This window comes from Physeter macrocephalus, chromosome 7 (assembly GCF_002837175.3).
Source record: "Physeter macrocephalus isolate SW-GA chromosome 7, ASM283717v5, whole genome shotgun sequence".
Lineage (NCBI taxonomy): Eukaryota > Metazoa > Chordata > Mammalia > Artiodactyla > Physeteridae > Physeter > Physeter macrocephalus.
In genome coordinates this window covers 53712533-53733648 of record NC_041220.1, presented here as the reverse complement: position 1 = coordinate 53733648, position 21116 = coordinate 53712533, and the positions used below count along the sequence as shown (strand labels likewise).

The window sequence follows — 21116 nt, the reverse complement described above, 5'->3', positions numbered from 1 at the left end:
TCTTCCTACTCTGGCATGTAGCGTAAAGATATTGCCAAATTTTCGTTAGCACTTTAACTACGTGATATTTCATTTTTATTTAATTATCTATTTTTTTTTTGTAATTGCTATCTATGTATGCAGTTGTAGCTAAGCAGATATATATTAGTCAATATACATTAAAACTGTCTCTTTCTTTGTGGCTATTGCCACAATTTGCAGTCTGGTATAGTTTGAGACTTCCAGTCTTCCTGATGTCTTTTCTCAAAACAAAACAACTCATTTTCTGATTGCTTCACTCCCAGTTGGTCTCCCAGCAGTACACAATTATGCCTCAACACTAGATGTTTGTCTCATTAAAGAAGTAATTTCCAACCTCAGTTTTGTGGCATCCCAAGGAATATCAAACTTGTTTTGATACTCTTAAAATTAAAAAACCCATGCCATACCAGAATGAGAATCAAGAGAGTCATGAAATGAAAATGGAAGCATAGAGTGTCACTGTCTAAAAGTTCGGGATTTACTACTTTAAAACTTTTCTTCAGTCTGTTCTGCTTGCTCTGCCCTGTTTGTTGATTCACCATGTTGTGTTCTGCTGTCATACCAGCAATTTATATCTGTATCCTGCCCTGCAGCTATTGTCACTTCAGGGCTTGTAAACTGTTCTAAGACTTTATTAATGAATTTGCCTTGTAAATAATTACTATTATTTATTACTAAAATTGCAAAAAGACTCTTACTACATATGAACTGAAGATATTTTTCTTCGAGTTGTGATTTTTTTTATTGTATTTAATAGTGGGATCTATTACAACTTTATATTTTGTGGTTCATAAGGCTTAGAAGAGAGCTGGGAACAGCAGGGAGGCCTTTAGAATGATTCCTATATTGAAGCCTTTAAGTCAAGGATCTTGTGCATTCTTTTAGAACAATGTATTAGTTGGTAAAGTATGTAAAGTATTAGCTGGTAAAGTTAAGAGCTTAGGTTCTGAAGCAATCCTGGTTTTGCCACTTAACAGCTATGTCACCTTGGACAAGTCATTTAGCTCACTGTGCCTCAGTGACCTCATTTGTAAAACAGGGATTATATTAGTACCTATCTCATAAGCTTATTGGGAAGATTGAAAGGGTTAGTATATTTTAAATACTGAGGAACTTCCCTGGTGGTCCAGTGGGCAAGACTCTGAACTCCCAATGCGGGGGGGCTGGGTTCGATCTCTTGTTGGGGAACTGAAACCTGGTGTAGCCAAAATAAATAAATAAATAAAATACTGAAACCATGCCTGGCATGTAATAAGCCCTTGATTAATAATTATAATAACATTATTTATTATTTCACATTGGCTCAGGACGCTTGTTAAATCATTATAAAGCAATGTATCCTAATAGTTTATTAAATTATATTTAGGTGTGGGTACGGCCAAAGATACTTTTATTAATGAAAGTTTAAAATATATATATACAATGGAATAGTACTCAGCCATAAAAAGGAATGAAATAGTGCCATTTGTAGAGACATGGATAGACCTAGAGACTGTCATATAAAGTGAAATAAGTCAGAAAGAGAAAAACAAATACCGTATAATATCTCTTATATGTGGAATCTAGAAAATGGTACAGATGAACTTATTTGCAAAGCAGAAATAGAGACACAGATGTAGAGAACAAATTTATGGATACCAAGGGGGGAAAGGGGGGTGGAATGAATTGGGAGATTGGGATTGACTTATATACACTACTATGTGTAAAGTAGATAACTAATGAGAACATACTGTATAGCACTGGGAACTCTACTCAGCGCTCTGTGGTGACCTAAATGGGAAGGAAATCTAAAAAAAGAGGATGTATGTGTACGGTGTACGTATAACTGATTAACTTTGCTGTATAGCAGAAACTGACACAACATTATAAAGCAGCTATACTTCAATAAAAATTAACTTTAAAGAAACAGTAAATGAGTTCAACATATATCTATTTCTTGTTCCTCTGCTCCCTTGTGTAGCTGACCAACTTTAGCCTTCTGCAATACCCCTTTGACATATCTGTCCGTCTTTACTCAACCCTCGGTCTTGTTCCCAGTGCTGTTTCTGAAGGAGTTACTCCACAGACCACCAACTCTGATCTATTGATTCCACACTCTGGGCAGACCTTTTTTTTTTTTTTTTTTTTTTTGCGGTACGCAGGCCTCTCACCGTTGCGGCCTCTCCCATTGCGGAGCACAGGCTCCAGACGCGCAGGCTCAGCGGCCATGGCTCACGGGCCTAGCCGCTCCGCGGCATGTGGGATCCCCCCGGACCGGGGCACGAACCCGTGTTCCCTGCATCGGCAGGCGGACTCTCAACCACTGCGCCACCAGGGAAGCCCTGGGGCAGACCTTTAAGCTTTTCCATCACCCTGATTTAAATTCAAGCCTTTCCTTGACCTACTGTATAGTACAGGGAATGCTACTCAATACTCTGTAATGACCTATATGGGAAGAGAATCTAAAAAAGAGTGGATATATGTATATGTATAACTGATTCACTTTGCTGTACAGCAGACACTAACATAACATTGTAAATCAACTACACTTCAATAAAAAAATTTTTTTTTAAATTCAAGCCTTTCCGGATGGACCTAGAGATTATCATACTAAGTGAAGTAAGTTGGGCAGAGAAAGACAAATATATGATATCACTTATATGTGGAATTTAAAAAAAAAAAGTGATACAAATGAACTTATTTACAAAACAATCAGACTCACAGACTTCGAAAACAAACCTGTGGTTACCAAAGGGGAAATGTCGGGGGAAGGGATAAATTAGGAGTTTGGGATTAACATATACACTCTACTATGTATAAAATAGGTAATCAAGGACCTACTGTATAGCACAGGGAACTCTACTCAGTATTCTGTAATAACCTATATGGGAAAAGAATATGAAAAGAATGGATATATGTGTATGTATAACTGAATCACTTAGCTGTACACCTGACACTAACACAACATTGTAAATCAACTATACTCCAATATAAAATAAAAATTAAAAATAAATAAATAATAAAAATAAATTCAAATTTCCAATCTGAAAAAAAACCCCATAAAATTATAAGAATAGAAACAAAATTACAATCTCAAAATGGCCACTTTGAACTTACTTTGTTATGTTTCCTTTATCTTTTTTCATATGCACTTAAAAAACATTGTAATCGTTGGTGTTTTGTTCAGGGTTCATTCAAATGCAAATATATGTCTGTAAATGTCATTACTATTGCAGGGAATATACATTGAACTTTGTGAAGACAGAGGCTCTGTTCTTTTGCCTTGAATACACCTGACTCCGTAAATAGAGAAGTATGATTTTGAGGTATTAAAATCTGATGATTTTCCTTAGCCTGTAAAAAGTTTCCATACCAATCTACAGAAATTTATTTCAATAACAGTTTTGATATATTTTATTTTTACTTTAAATAAAGTTAAATCTTTGTTGTTCTTAACTTTATTAGCCTACTTTCAGCTGACTGCGACATGAAAAGTGATTACTGTGGTTGCTATAAATTCAGTAAAGTGTCTCCAGTTTCCCATCCTATCTCTATCTTTAATAATATGTCTGCTATGTGTATGCATAAAAAAGTCACGAGAGACATACTGCAAACTATATAACTTGGGAGGATAGAATTGGTAGGGGGAGGGAGGTTATTATCACTCCTTACATTTATATATTACTAAAGTTTGTTTGTTTTAACTTTTGGCTGCGTTGGGTCCTCAGTGCTGCGCGTGGGCTTTCTCTAGTTGTGGTGAGCGGGGACTACTCTTCGTTGCGGTGCGTGGGCTTCTCATTTCTCATTGCGGTGGCTTCTCGTTGCTGAGCACGGGCTCTAGGCACGCGAGCCTCAGTTGCTGCGGCACACGGGTTCAGTAGTTGTGGCTCACAGGTTCTAGAGTGCAGGCTCAGTAGTTGTGGCACACAAGCTTAGTTGCTCCACGGCATGTGGAATCCTCCTGGACCAGGGATCAAACCTGTGTCCCATGCATTGGCAGGCAGATTCTTAACCATTGTGCCACCAGGGAAGTCCCTAAAGTTGTTACTTTTACAAAATAGTTATATTCTTAGTTGTTTTTATCACCAGTCATATTATACAGGTATGTGTGACATATCGGACAAAATATGATTTGTTATGATCAGTTTCATAATATTCATATTCTTAATTACATCTTTACTAGTTCTCTCAGTATTAACAATAGACATAAATTATATTTAATGGTGTTTAATTCCTTTGTAATAATTGTTCTAAGGGAAAAAGCAACATCTTGAGCGGCCAATTATTTCTAACATTTTTTTAACAGCTTTATTAAGATAGAATTTACATACATAAAATTCACCTGTTTTTAGTATTGAGTGATTTCTAGTATATTTACAGAATAGTACAACCGTGACCATAATCTTGGTTTAGAATATTTTCAGTATCCCAGAAAGGATCTTTGTACCCATTAGCAGTCATTTCCCATTTCTCTCTCCCCATCCCCTCTCTCATCCCTGGGCAACCACCAATCTACTTTGTCTCACAGATTTGCCTATTCTAGACATTCCATATGAATGGTATCATGCAGTATGTGGTCTTTTGTGGCTGACTTCTTTTACTTAGTTTAATGTTTTTGTGGTTTATCCATATTGTAGCATTTTTATTGCCCCTAACACATTTTTAAATTTTTATTCATTTATTTATTTTGGCTGCATTGGTTCTTTGTTGCTGAGCGCAGGCTTTCTGTAGTTGCGGCAAGCTGGGGCTACTCTGTGTCGGTGCACATGCTTCTCATTGCAGTGGCTTCTCTTGTCGCGGAGCACGGGCTCTAGGCTCTTGGGCTTCAGTAGTTGTGGCACGAGGGCTCAGTAGTTGTGGTGCACGGGCTTAGTTGCTCCGTGGCATGTGGGATCTTCCCGGGCCAGGGCTCGAACCTGTATCCCCTGCATTGGCAGGTGGATTCTTAACCACTGCGCCACCAGGGAAGCCCCTATTGTAGTCTTATGACAGATACTTAAGGAAGGTTTCCTTGAAGAAGCAACATTTAAGTTGAGACTTATAGAAAGTACGAATGGGCTGGCTGAAGTTGGGCAAGGGAGGGTGAGGTAACCAAGAAGTGGAATTGAGTTTGTTTAAGACACGGGGAACAGCATGCACAAAATGACCTAGAAGCAAGTGTTGGGCTTTTCAGGAGCAGAAATTAGTACCATGTGGCTATTATTTAGATTTGAGTGGTGGAGAAGGGTGAGAAATATAGCTAAAAAAAAAAGGTACCGCAACAGTTAGATCATTGCTGTGTTTCAAGGGCCATGGGGGCTGTGTTTTGGAAAAAACTATCATAAGGGCAAAAGGAAACTGGCATAGAATTTTTAGCAGAGGAATATTAATAGTCAGATTCATATTTTAGAAAACAATTTGGCTGTGATATATAGAATGGATTGGAAGGGAGCAAGACCAGAGGTTTTAAAATTTTAAAGATTTTTCATTTTCAAAATTTTTCTGGCCATTCTTTGTCTTTACATTTTCATGTAACTTTTAGAATTAGGTTGTCCATTTCTATAAAAATGCCTGCTGACATTTTTGTAAGGATTGTATTCTGTTGATCAGTTTGGAAGAATTGACATCTTGACAACATTGAGTCTTCAGATCTAGGAACATGGTACATCTCTCCATTTAAGTCTTCTTTCATTTCTCTCAGCAATGTTTTATTGTTTTTGGTGTACAACTCTTGCACTTCATTTGTTAAATTTATTCCTAAGTATTCTTTTTGATGCTGTTGTGAATGGAATTGTTATATTTATTTCATATTTGAGTTGTTCATTGACATATAGAAATAAATTGATTTTTTTTTTTGGCCTGTTGATCTCATATCCTGTGACCTTGCTAAACACATTAAATTAAGTCTAGTTGATTTCGTTTGCTTTCAGTAGATTCCTACAAAGGATTTTCTATGTACAGGATCATAGTGTCTGTGAATAAAGACAATTTTACTTTTTTCTTTCCCACATGGATGCCTTAATTTCTTGTTCTTGCCTTTCTGCACTGGCTAGACACTGTAGTACCACACTGAATAGAGATGTTGATAGTGTGCATCCTTAACTTTGTTCCCAGTCTTAGGAGAAGCATTCAGTCTTTTACCATTAGATCTATTTTCTGAAAGAGTTTGTATAGGATTGGCATTACTTTTCCTTAGTATTGATAAAATTAATAAGTGAAGGCATCTGAGCCTGGGCTTTTCTTTGCAGGAAGATTTCTCATTACTCATTCAGTTTCTTTTTGAAAATCTCTTCAGAGTCTCTATTTCTTCTTGAGTCCCATTTGATAACTTGTATCTTTCTAGGAATTTGTCTATCCAGTCTATCTGTTTTGTTGGTGTAAAGTTGTTCAAAATATTCCTTACAATTCTTTTAATATTGGTAGTGTTTGTAGCAATGCTCACTCTTTTTTTTTTTAGTTTTATTGAGATATAATTGAGGTACAGCACTGTATAAGTTTAAGGTGTACAGCATAATGACATGACTTATGTATTTTGCAAGATGATTACCACAATAAGTTTAGTTAACATTCATCATCTCATACAGATTCAAAAAGGCGGGGGGGAGAAGAAGAAAATTATTTTTTCCTTGTGTTGAGAACTTTTAGGAAATGTTGGGCTATTTGGTTTTTTTTTTTTAATTGGAGTATAGTTGATTTACAGTATTGTGTTTCAGGTGTACAGCAAAGTGAATCAGTTATACATACACATATGTCCACTCTTTTTTATATTCTTTTCCCATAAACGCCATTACAAAACATTGAGTTGAGTTCCCTGTGCTATACAGTAGGTCCTTATTAGTTATCTATTTTATATATAGTAGTGTGTATCACTCTTTCTTTCAGACATAGGCAATTCATGTGAAAGAAGCCAGACACACAAAACACACATTGTATGATTCTGTTTATATGAAATGTCTAGAAAAGAACATGGAGCAGAAAGCAGATTTGTTATTGCCTAGGGCTGGAGGTAGAAACGGAAAGGGGGTTTCTTTTTAGGGTGATAAGAATGTTCTAAAATTACATGGTGGTGATGGTTGGGGTAACTAAACACTAAATTCATCAACTTATACAATGAATTTTATGGTGCAGAAATTACACAGGCAAATTTTATGGTATGTAAATTACATCTTGAAAAGGCTGTTTTTAAAAAAAGTTGTAAGGTACTTTAGCATCTTTAAAAATACAGAAACTACTATAAACTAAATGAATAAAACATCAATAATTCAAAATCAGTTAAACTAAAACATCATAATCTCGCCTATACCTGGTGAATGGTAGCTTTCCTGTTTTTGTCAATGGCACTATAATTCTTTCAGTTACAAAAGCTAAAAATTTAAGAGTAATTTTGTATTCTTCCATCTTTTTTTATTTCCTACCCTTATCAGTTTGCCTACTAAAAGCATTTTTTTCACTCTGACACTTTTGAATTTCTTAAATAATAATATACAGTTCAGTCAAGAGGGACTGTATTCTGATGGACACAGCCAATTTATTGATGGCTAATGTAACTTACAACAAGTTGAAATTGTCAAGTTTTTACTTGCCAAGAAAACTTGAAAAATATTGCTTTATTCCTCTATTTCTGCTAAAATTAAGTCATAGAGAATGTCAAATGGGGCACTTTTTCTCCCTTTTCCCCATCCTCTGTGAGTCAGTCAGGTGCAATAAAGGAGCTGATTTTACATCCCATCCATCTGGAAGTGTAGTAATTTTGTTTACATCATAGATTTCACTTAAGTGTCTTAATTTGGAAACCACTCTGGTTAGAATTCAAGTAACTTCACATTTTTCATATAGAGTCACATTTGAAATAAATTAACATCAATTGATGTAATCTGAACTAATCTGAGGAAAAACAAATGAAGTAGGAAGTATCTTCTCACCTTTTTGTTTTTATATACCTTCCCCAGGAACTTATAAAATACTTTCCTTTCTTCTTTACTGAAACTGAAGTAATTTCATAAATTGACTCATATTGTTATTAAGGATATTTTAACGGATTGCTTTTCTCTGACGTATCATTTGAAAAAAGGACTACAGAGTGGGTACTGCTTAAGTAAAAGGAACGCATTACTAATGGTGAATGTTTGTGTGGTTTGTGGTAGGAAGGGAACTGGGGGTTGGAAAGCAAGGTATTTATCTGCCTTCTAGACAGTACTTAATGATATGGTTATATTAGGGAGTTAAGAACTATTGAAAACAGGATAAAATATTGTAAAGACATGTTTCTTCATAGTGTTTGAAATGAGAGTAAAAGAGAAAAATAAGACACATTTTAGGACTGGACAGTTGGCCTCATTTGGGTTCATTTAATAGTTGAGATTTGGGCTTATATTGATGATTGTAGTGTCATTTTCTTCCTGTGCAGAAAGTAAATGTGGGTGATTTTAAACATACTCCATCATTTTTACCCCCCATCCCCCAATTTAAATCTGTTCCAAAGGATCCCTGTTTTATAACCTTGTGCTTAATAATTAACATTACCCTTTTTTGTTTTTGTTTTTTGTTTTCTTCTAGGCTGTATTCATCACCAAAGAAAAAACTTACACCAATGCAGAAATCAGTTAGTCCTTTAGTTTGGTGCAGGCAAGTTTTGGATTACCCAAGTCCTGATGTTGAATGTGCTAAAAAGTCTCTTATCCACAAACTTGATCAAACTATGTCAGGTATGTCTATAATTTTACTTGTAAATTCATCTCTTTGCTTTCTTTAATCAAAACACAGATAAATGTTGACTGGTATGTTTTTAGGAAGGCAGTTCTTTGCTTGGGGGGTGTTTTCCAAATCACATTGTGCATGCCATCGTGAGTTTTTGCCATATGCACATAACCCTGTTCTGTTATTTTCTTAATAGCTTTTTAAAAAAAAATCTCCGTATTTTTATTTAGCTTCATCCTAAAAAATATCCATGAAATAATGGATTTTATGTAATAAGGTTTTTTCTGATGCAAGCTAAAATAAATAATTATTTTTAAAAAATGTTTTGTCTGATATCATCTAAAATCATCTCACCAGCCTCAGGGAAATTCTGATGTGGTAGAAAGATACAGGTTGAGAACCAAAGAGCCCTCATTCTCACTCTGTCACTTAGTTGCTATGTGACTCTGTGAATTATTTAACTCCTATAAGCTCAGTTTTCTTATAAGCCTGATGAACCCTGTAAGTGTTATTTAAGGATTAAATGATAATGTTGAAAGAGCCTAGCATGTTTTTCTGGCTCATGGTAGTGCTTAGTAAATGTATTCATTTCCCCTCTTTTTTTTTTAACTTGGCATTTAAAGTTAAACTGCTTTTATGTTCTATTGTTTAGTAGCATTCACAAAGCTGACAAAATGTATGTGTCACTATTTATGGCATGTAATGTAGCATGTCAGTATGGTAGAAATGTAGGAAAAATATTATTGACTCTTTCTTGGAATTACTCTCAATCTTTAAAAAATATGTTTCAAAAAAAAATTTTAAAAAGAATATCAGTTTCTGGGAATTCCCTGGGGGTCTAGTGGATAGTACTCAACGCTTTCAGTGCTGGGGCCCTGGTTCAGTCCCTGGTCAGGCACCTAAGATCCTGCAAGCCTCGCAGCAAGGCAAAAAAAAAAAAAAAAAAAAAAAAGAATATCAGTTTCCTGGAATACTCATGTAGTAAAAGATTGATGCATGATTACTAATCCTAAATAGAGTTTTGTTTTTTGCTTTGTGTTTACTTGGCAGCCATGTCCTTAAAATTGCTTTTTTTTGGCTTTATTATTGAAGTACATGCTCTTTTGTTAGAGTGTAAGCTGCAAATGGTCAGGGGAGGCAAGGGAGAGCCTACACAGTTAAACTGTCATATAGTAAAGTGTAGTTTGTTTGGCAGGAGCAGTGGTTATTATAAGAAAATAATGTATGGGATGGACATAGGGGAGAAAACCAAAGCTGTTGCACTTCAAAAGTAGCAATTGGAGTGAGTAGCTTTTTGCTTTATTATAACAAAGGTATTTAAAAGATAGTAGGAGCATGTAAGAAAAGCTGTTACTCTTTTTTTGTTTTGTTTTGTTTTTTTGCGGTACGCGGACCTCACACCGTTGTGGCCTCTCGCGTTGCGGAGCACAGGCTCCGGACGCGCAGGCTCAGCGGCCATGGCTCACGGGCCCAGCCGCTCCGCGGCATGTGGGATCTTCCCTGACCGGGGCACGAACCCGTGTCCCCTGCATCGGCAGGCAGACTCTCAACCACTGCGCCACCCGGGAAGCCCAAAAAAGCTGTTACTCTTGAACCAAAACTAGGTGTAATCAAGTACTGGATCTGCTTAACAGTGTTTAGATTTTATAGCTGTATGCACAGAGCAATAGCTATAGCTATATATATTTAAAGAAGAATAATTTGGCTGTTGCAAGTTTGAACCTTGTAGTCCTAAACCTCTCTTTTCCCAAGTTAAAGGGAAGATCGTTTTTTAAATGTATTTTTTTGATAAAGCAAAGCTTCCTAGGAACTTAGCTATTATATTGTAGCACAGCCGTTCCTACTCCATCATACTCAGCTTCTCTTTAGTGTAACAGCACGTGTTCCTAAGATATTCTTCTCTTGTTTTTTTGATAATGCATTATCTTTTTAACCCTTATTCTCCCTCCGGTTTTCTTTTCAGTCTTCTTTAAAGTTTCTCCCTTCTCTGCCCATCTTTTTGTGTGTGTTTTGGGGATGTGTGTAAGATTTATATAGCACAAAATTTCCCACTTTCACCATTTTTAAATATACAGTTCAGTGACATTAGGTACATTCACATTGCTATCACCACTGTCTATCTCCAGAACTTTTTTGTTATCCCATACTAAAATTCTGTACCCATTAAACTTCCCATTCCTCCTGCCTCCCCCCGACCCCTGCCCCATCTGCCCAGGTCTCTCTTTTGCCCCATTTCTCTCTGTTTTGATTATTTCATCCATTCATACTATATCCAATATCATCTTTATTCAAACTAATCTCCTTTATTTATGCATATATTCAATTAATATTTTTGAGAGCCTGTTATGTATCAGGCGTTGGGGAAAGGGTAGTGGATACATGATGAAGAAAGACTAACACTGTACCTGCACTCATGGAGTTTATCATCTAGTAGGGGAAACATGTTAATACAAATAATTTTTATAACTGGTGATATGTAATAAAAGAATGATCTACAGTGCTTTGAGCTTGGAGAAATTAGAATTTTACTTCAGGAAGTAATGTTTGGCCTGAGTCCTAAAGATTCAGGAAAATTTAAGTGGGCTAAAGGGGAAGGTGACAGAGAGAGTAGAGTGTTCCAGGTGGTGAGAACAGTGTGTGCAAAGGCTCTGTGGGAGGCCTGTGGGAGTATATGGGAGGGAGCCTGGCATACATGAGGAACTGTACATGAGGTCAGACAATATGTAGGAGCCAGACTCTGCAAGGCCTTAGAGACCATGTTAAAGGTTTTGGACTTTATTCTAATATTCTAAAAGCAATGGGAAGATGCTGAAGGGTTTTATTCAAGGGTATGGTATGTGTTGGCAGGAAGAAGAAATGATAGGATTTACACGTTGATGAGGACATGCTTAGCCGTAGTATGGAGAGTAGATTGGAGAGGGCCAAAAGTGAACCATAGGATGCTTTTGATGAGGGTTGATGATGATAGCTGGGTAGTGTGTGTTGGGGGGAAAGGGTCGTAGTGGAGATGAAAAGGTGTGAAAGGAAAAAGGAATGAACCAAATATGAGGAAGTGAGGGAGAAGAAAGTATCAGCGGTGATTTCTAGGTTTCCAGCTTGTGTAATAGGATGAATGTTGTCATCATTCTGAGATAGAGACCCCAGGAAGAGAATTTGTTTTAGCTCGAAAATAATGAGTTTGGATTTGGACTTGTTGGCTCTGGGGTGCATTTGCCATACCCTCAGGGGAGATGTTAAATGGGCAGCATATACGGGACTGAAGCTCATGGAAATTTAAGCCTGGAGATATAAGTAATGGATATTTGGGGGAATAGAGATAATAACTAATGTTGTGAGTATGAATGAGATTTCTCAAGAAAAAGAATATGGTATAGAGTGAGAAGATAAAAGAGTTGAGAACTTGAAATGCTAGTGATTAAATAACCAAATAAAGAGAGACTGTGCTTCAAAGTAAATAGAAGAGTAAAGAGATAGGAAGAAATGAACACCCCTGTTTCTGCTCAGGTTGATATATTGAGATCATGCTACATACTGAATATGTTTAGTGGTGTCTTGTCTCATGGTGAATATGTAGAAAACTATACTGACCAACTTACCACACTATCGAACTAAACAGAAAAACTAAACAGAAAACATGTGTTCCTCCTCCCAAAACCAGTGCTCTGCTTATAGGCAAACCAGAAACTTCAGAACCATCTTATTGTTTTTTCCCTTTAGTAATCCTTACTGGTTTTTAATATTTATCCTTTTCTTCCTTTTTTTTTTTGGTCACTTTTATTGCCTAGTACAGTCTAATCTATTTAACATTAGAATTTCCATCAGTTTTTTTCCTTAAGCTGATTGGATCATATTACTCTTGCTCCAAAGTCCCTGATGGTGTTATCACTGCTATTGAACAAATTTCAAACTCCTGAGCATAGTATTCCAGGCCTCCTGTGACCTGGCCCCAGCTGGTTTTTCCTGTTTTGTCCCTCACCATGAACTTTACCTTTCTAGATTACTCACTGTTATTCCCTGGACACACTATGCATTTTCAAGACATGGCTTTAGTTTATGTTATAAACACAGATGAAAACATACACTTTCCCCACTTCCCGTGTCCTACCAAATTATCCTCTCAAGACTGCTCCAGTGCCTCTCCTTCCAAAAAGCCTTACTACCTACCTTCTCTCAGTTGTGATGAATTACTCCTATCTCATCATTTCCATTAGCCTCTTTGTGCCTTTATGATAGTACTTATTTCATTTTGCCTTGAAATCACTGTTTTTTCTGCCTGCACTACTTGGCTTTAGGCCTCTTGAGAAGAAGTACCATGTCACATTTGTGTGTTTATTCTGCATAGTACTTTGTTGATGATCATAAATATGAATAAGCTGTAGATTTTAGAATAGGGTGAAGAAAAGAAAAAATATTTTGAGTATTAATTTTTCTTGTATATAATTGATATCTTAGCCCTACTTTCATACTATTTTTATAATTTTGTATGCATAGCACAAATTTTTCCCCTTTTTTGGCAGAAGTATTCTCCTTGGCCCAGAAAACGGGGCGGGGGGGGGTTCTTTTTAAAAAAAGAATCCTTGTATATTTGACCTTAATCTGGCCTAAATAGTCATTATTGCTTTATTTTTTCAAAAATCCAAACTTTGGAAAAACTATTTTTAAAACTCATTATTTCATAGTTTTTTATTGTTATTAGCAGTATGTGTTTGTTATAGAAAAATGAGACAACACAAATATGCTTTTATATTCATTTTATTTTTAAAGGCCATTCAAGGTTGATACAGTTGGAATAAACTTTCCAACAGGATAGAAGTAACTTAATTTAGTAGCTAATAATTTGTTGAGGAGATATTCTTCCTATAGTATTATTTCTGTTTGGTGTGGCTCCTGTTTTATTTGCATAACAAAATTTAAGATAGTGGAAATATTTTGTTGGGATTATTAGTGTGATATATTTCTCTCCACTACTATAGAAATGTTTCTGTGTTTAAACTGAGATAATGACTTACTGAATATCAGAATTGGAAAATTTTTTTTAAAATAAATTTATTTTATATTTTTTATTTTTGGCTGCATTGGGTCTTTGTTGCTGCGCGCGGGCTTTCTCTAGTTGGAGCAAGCGGTGCCTACTCTTCATTGCAGCGCGTGGGCTTCTCATTGCAGTGGCTTCTCTTGTTGCAGAGCATGGGCTCTAGGTGCATGGGCTTCAGTAGTTGCGGCACATGGGCTCAGTAGTTGTGGCTCACAGGCTCTAGAGCACAGGCTCAGTAGTTGTGGCGCACGGGCTTGGTTGCTCCGCAGCATGTGGGATCTTCCCGGACCAGGGCTCAAACCCTTGTCCTCTGCATTGGCAGGCGGATTCTTAACCACTCCGCCACCAGGAAGTCCCCCTAATAGGAAAATTTTTGCGATGTTATTAGCCTTTTCTTCAATTTGATTTTTCCCCTTGTCATTAATGCAGCTCTCAAGAGGCAGAATTTGTATAATAATCCTTTCAACTCCATCAGTTACACAAGTCCTTACAGTCCAAATGCCAGTAGCCCATACAGCAGTGGTTTCAATTCTCCGTCCTCAACCCCAGTGCGACCTCCTATAGTCAAACAGCTAATACTTCCTGGAAATTCAGGTAAGGAGAAACGAAATGGAGTAATTAAGAAATGGTTTTTAACTTACTGCCCTGCCTCAGAAAATAACTTACTCATCAGTAGTTCAAGTTCCTTTATTTATGAAACCTCCAACTGGTTAGAGAAGATATCATTGAGGTGCTACTTAGCACCAGGTAGTACGGTACTAGGCACCAGTGATACAGATAAGCCAAGTTACATTCATAACGTTTTCTTTAGCATGTGTGTAAAAGTTTTTTAATGTGGCTTGATAAAATAGGGTCACAGGCTTTATTCTTTTAACCAGTAGATGCTTACTGAGTAGCTTGCCTAGGTTGTAAAAGCTACAGAGTTAAACTCTTTTAATAGGAGTTTTAATAAGCTTTGATATTGTAGTTAAATAATAGTACAAGGCTGTATATGAATGTGCCAAGAGGGTGTTGAGAGCTCTAAATGATATGGGAGAGGGCTAGATTGCTATAATTGGGGGAAGAACGTTCTGCTGTGGTTCTGTGACTGAGACTGTTATTCTGTAGCTTACTGTTCTTTAGATTTCACCCATTCAGTTACTCTTATTACTGCTATTGGTATGATTAATTATCATAGCTTCCTTAAAAATTAAAGTATTTTTAACCACCTCAAACTTTTGACTTGTATACTCCCTAGTCTCATGACTTATTGACTCAGAAGTTTGTTCTGTACGTAGGTTGTTACTTGCTACTTATTTCACCCATGACTGTTGTACTAAAAAGGATGATCTGCCATATTTGCTTAATATAAAGAATTTTATTCAGGCACTATTTGAGACTGACCTTATAGTACTTTTCCTATCATGTGCACTGTGCTCTTCTTGATAACATAAATATTAACTGTTTCGTATTCTTCTTGCTCTTTTTATGTGCCATTCGTGTTGGAGCTGACTCTTATGGTGAAGAATTCTGGAAAACAAGTTTCAAATAAATCTGTATTAAAAATATTAATTACAGTCTTGGGATTTTTTTAATTCTTCATTAGAAGTTGATGATCTGATGAAAGCATTTCCTTAGAAACAAATTAGAATCTTTTGGATATGTATATCCTTTATTCCTCTGACCTGTCTTCTATCCCCCTTTTGGTTACAGTGATAAAATGAGTTTTTTCATCCAGTCATTTTCTTCATCCCATCTTTGTGCTTCACTAGTAAACTTCAGAGAACTCCTTGGATCCCCAGTACTAGTTTAGCGAAGGAATTTTGTAAACATGGCATAATGTAGGAGAAATGAGCTTAGTGTTCTTTTTTTGGTTTGTTCCTAAATCTCTAAGGAGTCCTGATTTTCCTCAAATTATAGCTTTCTTGTTTAGGAAAAGTAGGTGCTTTTATTCAAGGGAAAAGATGGTGGTGTTTGCTAGTGACTGAATTTGGGAGGAGAAAACACATCTTAAGTTCATATATTTATAGAATAGTTTCATTGGCTACCTTGTAAAAGTTGAAATCCTCTAGCATGTATTATTGAACATTAACTACTTGCCAGGTACTGTTTTGAAAACTTAATTGTTTCATAAGAATATAGATAAGTTATAGCTATAAGAAAATGTGTTTTGTATTTGTCATTATATATGAAGGCGTCTCTGTAGCCCTCTTTATACTTAATCAGGTCAATTTTTAATTTTAACATTTGGGAATTTTATAAACAGAAAAGGCAGAATAACAACTGAATCCAAAAATATAATATCAAGTTAATTGCAACAGATGTTTATTCAATTTTTGTTTCACTGAAGTTTGAATCATTTTCTTTTTTAAGGTAATTTGAAAAGTTCGTCAGACAGAAATCCTCCACTCAGTCCTCAATCCTCTATAGACAGTGAATTAAGTGCTTCAGAATTAGATGAAGATTCAATTGGATCCAATTATAAGCTAAATGATGTAACTGATGTGCAGATTCTAGCTCGGATGCAGGAAGAAAGTAAGTATTTTAATTGTTAAAGTTGTGGTCTTTCATTACTGTATAATTTTGGTGTTATTAAATATGTCAAAGTGTTGTGGAATAATTAGTAAGAATAGAAATGTTGAAATTTCAGAGGCTTTTTCAACAAGGGGACTGGTTTGTTCATTAACTTGTTTTTAGAGTCCATAGTATATAGAGCAGTTTGCTGTGTGAGGAGCAAAGAAAAGCAGGCTATGCTCTGCTTCTGTGACTGGTAATCATACCTTGCATGTTACTCTACACTGTAACTGTAGTTATTACTCGGTTGCTCTGTGTTTTCTTAGTGTAGACCAGAGTTTCTCAACTGTTCTTTCATTATTGCCTCCCCAAGGAGCCGATTTAGACATTTTTTTTCCCTTTTTACCCACCCCCACTCCCGTTAAATTTTAATACCGTCGATATACTGTATATCTCTTTTTGTACTATAAGGGCCACAAACTATTATGATACCTAAGATTTTTTTCACACCCCCCAAATCAGTTTTTTTCTCCTTGGGGGCAAATTTCATCTTTCTTAGAATGTTTGGTGTAGTCTGTAAAAAAGACCTTCTTGGGAAAATCGGAATTGTGACATTAAGTTCAATGAAGCATGTGATGTTGCTTTGCAAAGTGGTCCTTGCAACTTTTTAGGTCACATATACCTTTGAGAATCTTATAAAAGTGTTGTCCCCTGTCATTCCCAAAATATGCATACACAAAAAATTTTTCATACTATTTCAAGGGCTCATTAGTGCCCTGACTCTCATCTGAATGTAAGATGTTGGTGATAGTATTATTCTTGCCTGTATATTTTATTGTGTGATGCCGTAGGCTTAACTGTGAAGGAAGCAGTCTCTCTAACCTTCATAATGAAAAGATCCTTGAAACACAGATTTCAGAGTCTTGACCGTTGGCTGAGGTAATGGAGCAATGCTATAGTTTAGTTCAAAAATTTTCTATTTAGGTCCTTTCTTTTATGTAAATATGTAGTAAGTTTTATCAAGCTATAACATTTATTAAGAAACTGCAATGTTTCTCACTCTGCTAATTCTTATCTCATTTTCACACATCTTCCCTTAGAAATAAGGGTTTGGTGCTTGTTTTATCTATCTTTAGCCCTAGAAACTAATAACATTTTACCCTTTTCTTCTGTAACTTTGTATATATAACTCCTCACTGGGAGTATGGTATTGTCAGCTAGTGAGGGGTTACTTATTATCATGGAAGTGAAAAAAGAATAAAGAATGCTGTGTAACTACCGGTTAGAATAAACTCACTCATTTCTTCTTTGAACCCTGACTTTTTAGACTGCAGTATTTTGTTAGAAATTCAACCAGCTATTTGCTGTAATTTTCATTTGTGTGTTGGTAATGCATAATAGAAATTTTAGTCTTACTTTAAAAATCCTTTCTAAGCTATTCACACGCACAAATATTTCTTTTCCTGGTGAATTTTTTAAAAATGCTGAAAATGTGTGTGATACCTCCTTGAAAACACCAGCTTTTTTTTTTTTTTTTTTTAAAGAGAGAATGATTTTCCTTTTTACAGCGTTGTTTCTCCCATTCTTTGGTAACAAAAATGAAGAGTAAGAGATTTGGGCTTTTGCCTGGTTAAGCTCCCTCATTCTTAAAATGAGAAACACGCACTCCCATAGTGGTTGTGACTTCCTAAGACCCCCTTGTTAATGGAGAACCTGCATTGGGATCTGGGTTTTTCTTTTTTAAAACACCACTCTTCTCACTGGTCTGTCGTCTTTTGCTAGGTGACTTTAGTGCCATGTTTGCTGTAACATGACACTAAGTAATTTGTTGGTTACTACAGTGGTCCCCAAACCTGACCAAAGGGATAGACGGGCCCTAGGAATCTAGTTTTACAGGTACCCTGGTGCGATTCTCATCCACTACTTTGGGGAACCATGTTGATATCACTTTCTGTGAATGACTATATAACTTAAAAGTTTGATACTCCTTTAGAACAGATCTTTTGGGCTAAACTGCCAATAGTTAGCAGGACTTCCTCAAAATGTTATCTAAGTTCCATACGTTTTTTCAATTGTAATTTTTTTTCTCGTTGAATATCTATCAACATTTGTTTTTATTCTAGAAGTTTTTATACTATTTGAAGGGCTCCTAAGGTTGCTTGGGTATTTCTGGAGGTATCAAGATAATTAAGGGATTCCTTTGAAAATTCTTACTTGATGGCTTAGAATTTATCTTGTTTTATTGAAGTCTCTTAGGTTATGAAACAACTGAAATTATGTTTGTGCCCAAGTATTGAATTCCTAAGAGTGGGATAGAAGTTTCCTTCATCATCTTCTTGAGTAAGATTAATGCAAGGATTCAGTATCCAGGGAGTATATTTACTCACTGATGTATTCTTTACACTGGTTGGGCAGTAATTGTTTTCCTTTAGTATTCCTTTAATGTTAATCTCAAATTTGGATGACTGTCTTTTGGAGTAGAAATATTTTTAACTTTATGGTTCTATTTTTAATATAGATTTTGGATTCAAGAAGAAATGTTGAAATTGGGCAAAAGTTTATGAATTTCATTTAATTTAAAAATAGCCTTTTAGATGTGGTATATGCATCCTTATGTGTGGGAAAGTCTAAGGTGAATCAAGTGAAAGGGAGTTTTCCTTTACACGTTATACCCTATTTGAATTTCTCAATGATAATCTTTTGCTTTTAAACCTTAAAAATACTTAAATGTTTAAAAATAAAACTAAAGAAATAAAATAACACATTCATTATTGTCAGGTCTCCGGCAAGAATATGCAGCCACAGCGTCTCGGCGCAGTTCTGGTTCATCTTGCAATTCTACAAGACGGGGTACTTTTAGTGATCAGGAACTTGATGCACAAAGTTTAGATGATGAAGATGACAATATGCATCATGCAGTATACCCTGCTGTTAACAGGTTTTCACCATCACCACGCAATTCACCTCGACCATCACCTAAGCAGTCACCCCGAAATTCACCTCGTTCTCGATCTCCTGCTCGGGGAATCGAATATAGTAGAGTGTCCCCACAGCCTATGATTAGCCGCTTACAGCAACCTCGCCTTTCCCTTCAAGGCCATCCCACAGATTTACAGACAACCAGTGTTAAAAATGAAGGTAACTATAATGTCTGGAAAAAATTTGTCCTTCATATTTCAGTATGAAAGTAACACAGTTTTTACCAAGGTTCTGTATTTTAGAAAGTAGATCAAGAATTTAGACAGTTTATTGTTTTATTAATACTGAGTCAGGGACTTTCCTGGTGGCACAGTGGTTAAGAATCCGCCTGCCAGTGGAGGGGACATGGGTTTGAGCCCTGGTCTGGGAAGATCCCACATGCCATGGAGCAACTAAGCCCGTGCGCCACAACTACTGAGCCTGTGCTCTAGAGTCCCCGAGCCACAACTACTGAGCCTGTGAGCCACAGCTACTGAAGCCCGCAAGCCTAGAGCCCGTGCTCCATGACAGGAGGAGCCACTGCAATGAGAAGCCTGTGCACCGCAAGGAAGAGTAGCCCCCACTCGCCGCAACTAGAGAAAGCCCACGCGCAGCAGCGAAGACCCAACGCAGCCAAAAATAAATACAATAAAATAAATAAATGTATTAAAAAAATACTGAGTCAATGCAAAAATAAAGGAAGAAGTGAATTTAATTTTACTTGATTATGTTAGTTTTGCTTTGTTATACTCATGAAGTGATCTGTGTATAGTTTTTTTTTAATTTATTTTTGGCTGCATTGGATCTTTGTTAATGCGTATGGGCTTTCTCTAGTTGTGGCGAGCAGGGGCTGCTCTTCGTTGCGGTGTGCGTGCTCCTCATTGTGGTGGCTTCTCTTGTTGCGGAGCACGGGCTCTAGGCACACGGGCCTCAGTACTTGCAGCATGTGGGCTCAGTAGTTGTGGCTCGAGGGCTCTAGAGCGCAGACTCGGTAGTTGTTGCGCACGGGCTTAGTTGCTCTGTGGCATGTGGGATCTTCCTGGACCAGGGAATCAAACCCGTGTCCCCTGCATTGGCAGGCGGATTCTTAACCACTGAGCCACCAGGGAAGTCCCTGTGTATAGATTTTGATTTAAGTAATTTATGGTTCTTTTTAACAGTTCTACCCAATTATAGAAACTGTATTGTTTATTTTTATAAGACGTGTACTTCCTGTTAGCTCTTCTAAAATATGCAGAACACTTAAATAAAGAATTTGATTTTTTTTAAATTTATTTTATTTAGTTTTTATTTTTGGCTGTGTTGGGTCTTTGTTGCTATAGGCGGGCTTTCTCTAGTTGCGGCAAGCAGGGGCTACTCTTCGTTGCACTGCTCGGGCTTCTCGTTGTGGTGGCTTCTCTTGTTGCAGAGCACGGGCTCTAGGTGCACGGGCTCAGTAGTTGTGGCTTGCAGGCTCTAGAGTGCAGGCTCAGTAGTTGTGGGGCACGGGCTTAGTTGCTCCATGGCATGTGGGATCTTCCCAGACCAGGGCTCAAACCTGTGTTCCCTGCATTGGCAGGCGAATTCTTAACCACTGCACCACAGGGAGGCCCAAGAATTTGATTTTTGAATGTTAATTAACATTTTAATTTTCTCCATTGGAAAGAATGTTTTGATTTTTTCTTTTAATTAAATTTTTGTTGTCATAGAAAAACTAAGACGCAGTCTTCCAAACCTGTCCCGAACGTCTAATACACAAGTTGACTCAGTGAAAAGCAGCAGAAGTGACTCAAATTTTCAAGTGCCAAATGGAGGAATACCTCGCATGCAACCTCAGGCTTCAGCCAGTAAGTATCTTTTATGTATCAGTTATTTAAATGTAAATGAAAATTATAGATTTTAATTTTGTGCTGAATAGCTGTATTAAACTATAGTAAAATGTAGTGATTATCAATTGCTATAAGATGATCATAGCTAT

At 36.6% G+C, this 21116-nt stretch overlaps 1 protein-coding gene across 5 annotated transcripts in view; it reads left to right on the top strand.

Annotated features, from left to right (window-relative positions):
• SLAIN2 (SLAIN motif family member 2) overlaps positions 1-21116 on the top strand; it is a 93285-nt gene that overhangs the window by 37922 nt on the left and 34247 nt on the right. For 4 of the 5 annotated variants that reach the window (XM_024131986.1, XM_055085989.1, XM_024131985.3 and 1 more), the window contains exons 2-6: positions 8536-8684; positions 14138-14302; positions 16061-16222; positions 18980-19339; positions 20848-20985. In XM_024131986.1, the coding sequence (XP_023987754.1) occupies positions 8536-8684; positions 14138-14302; positions 16061-16222; positions 18980-19339; positions 20848-20985 (974 nt within the window). The remainder of the gene's footprint in view (positions 1-8535; positions 8685-14137; positions 14303-16060; positions 16223-18979; positions 19340-20847; positions 20986-21116) is intronic. The other variant, XM_024131987.3, reaches the window with a different exon arrangement.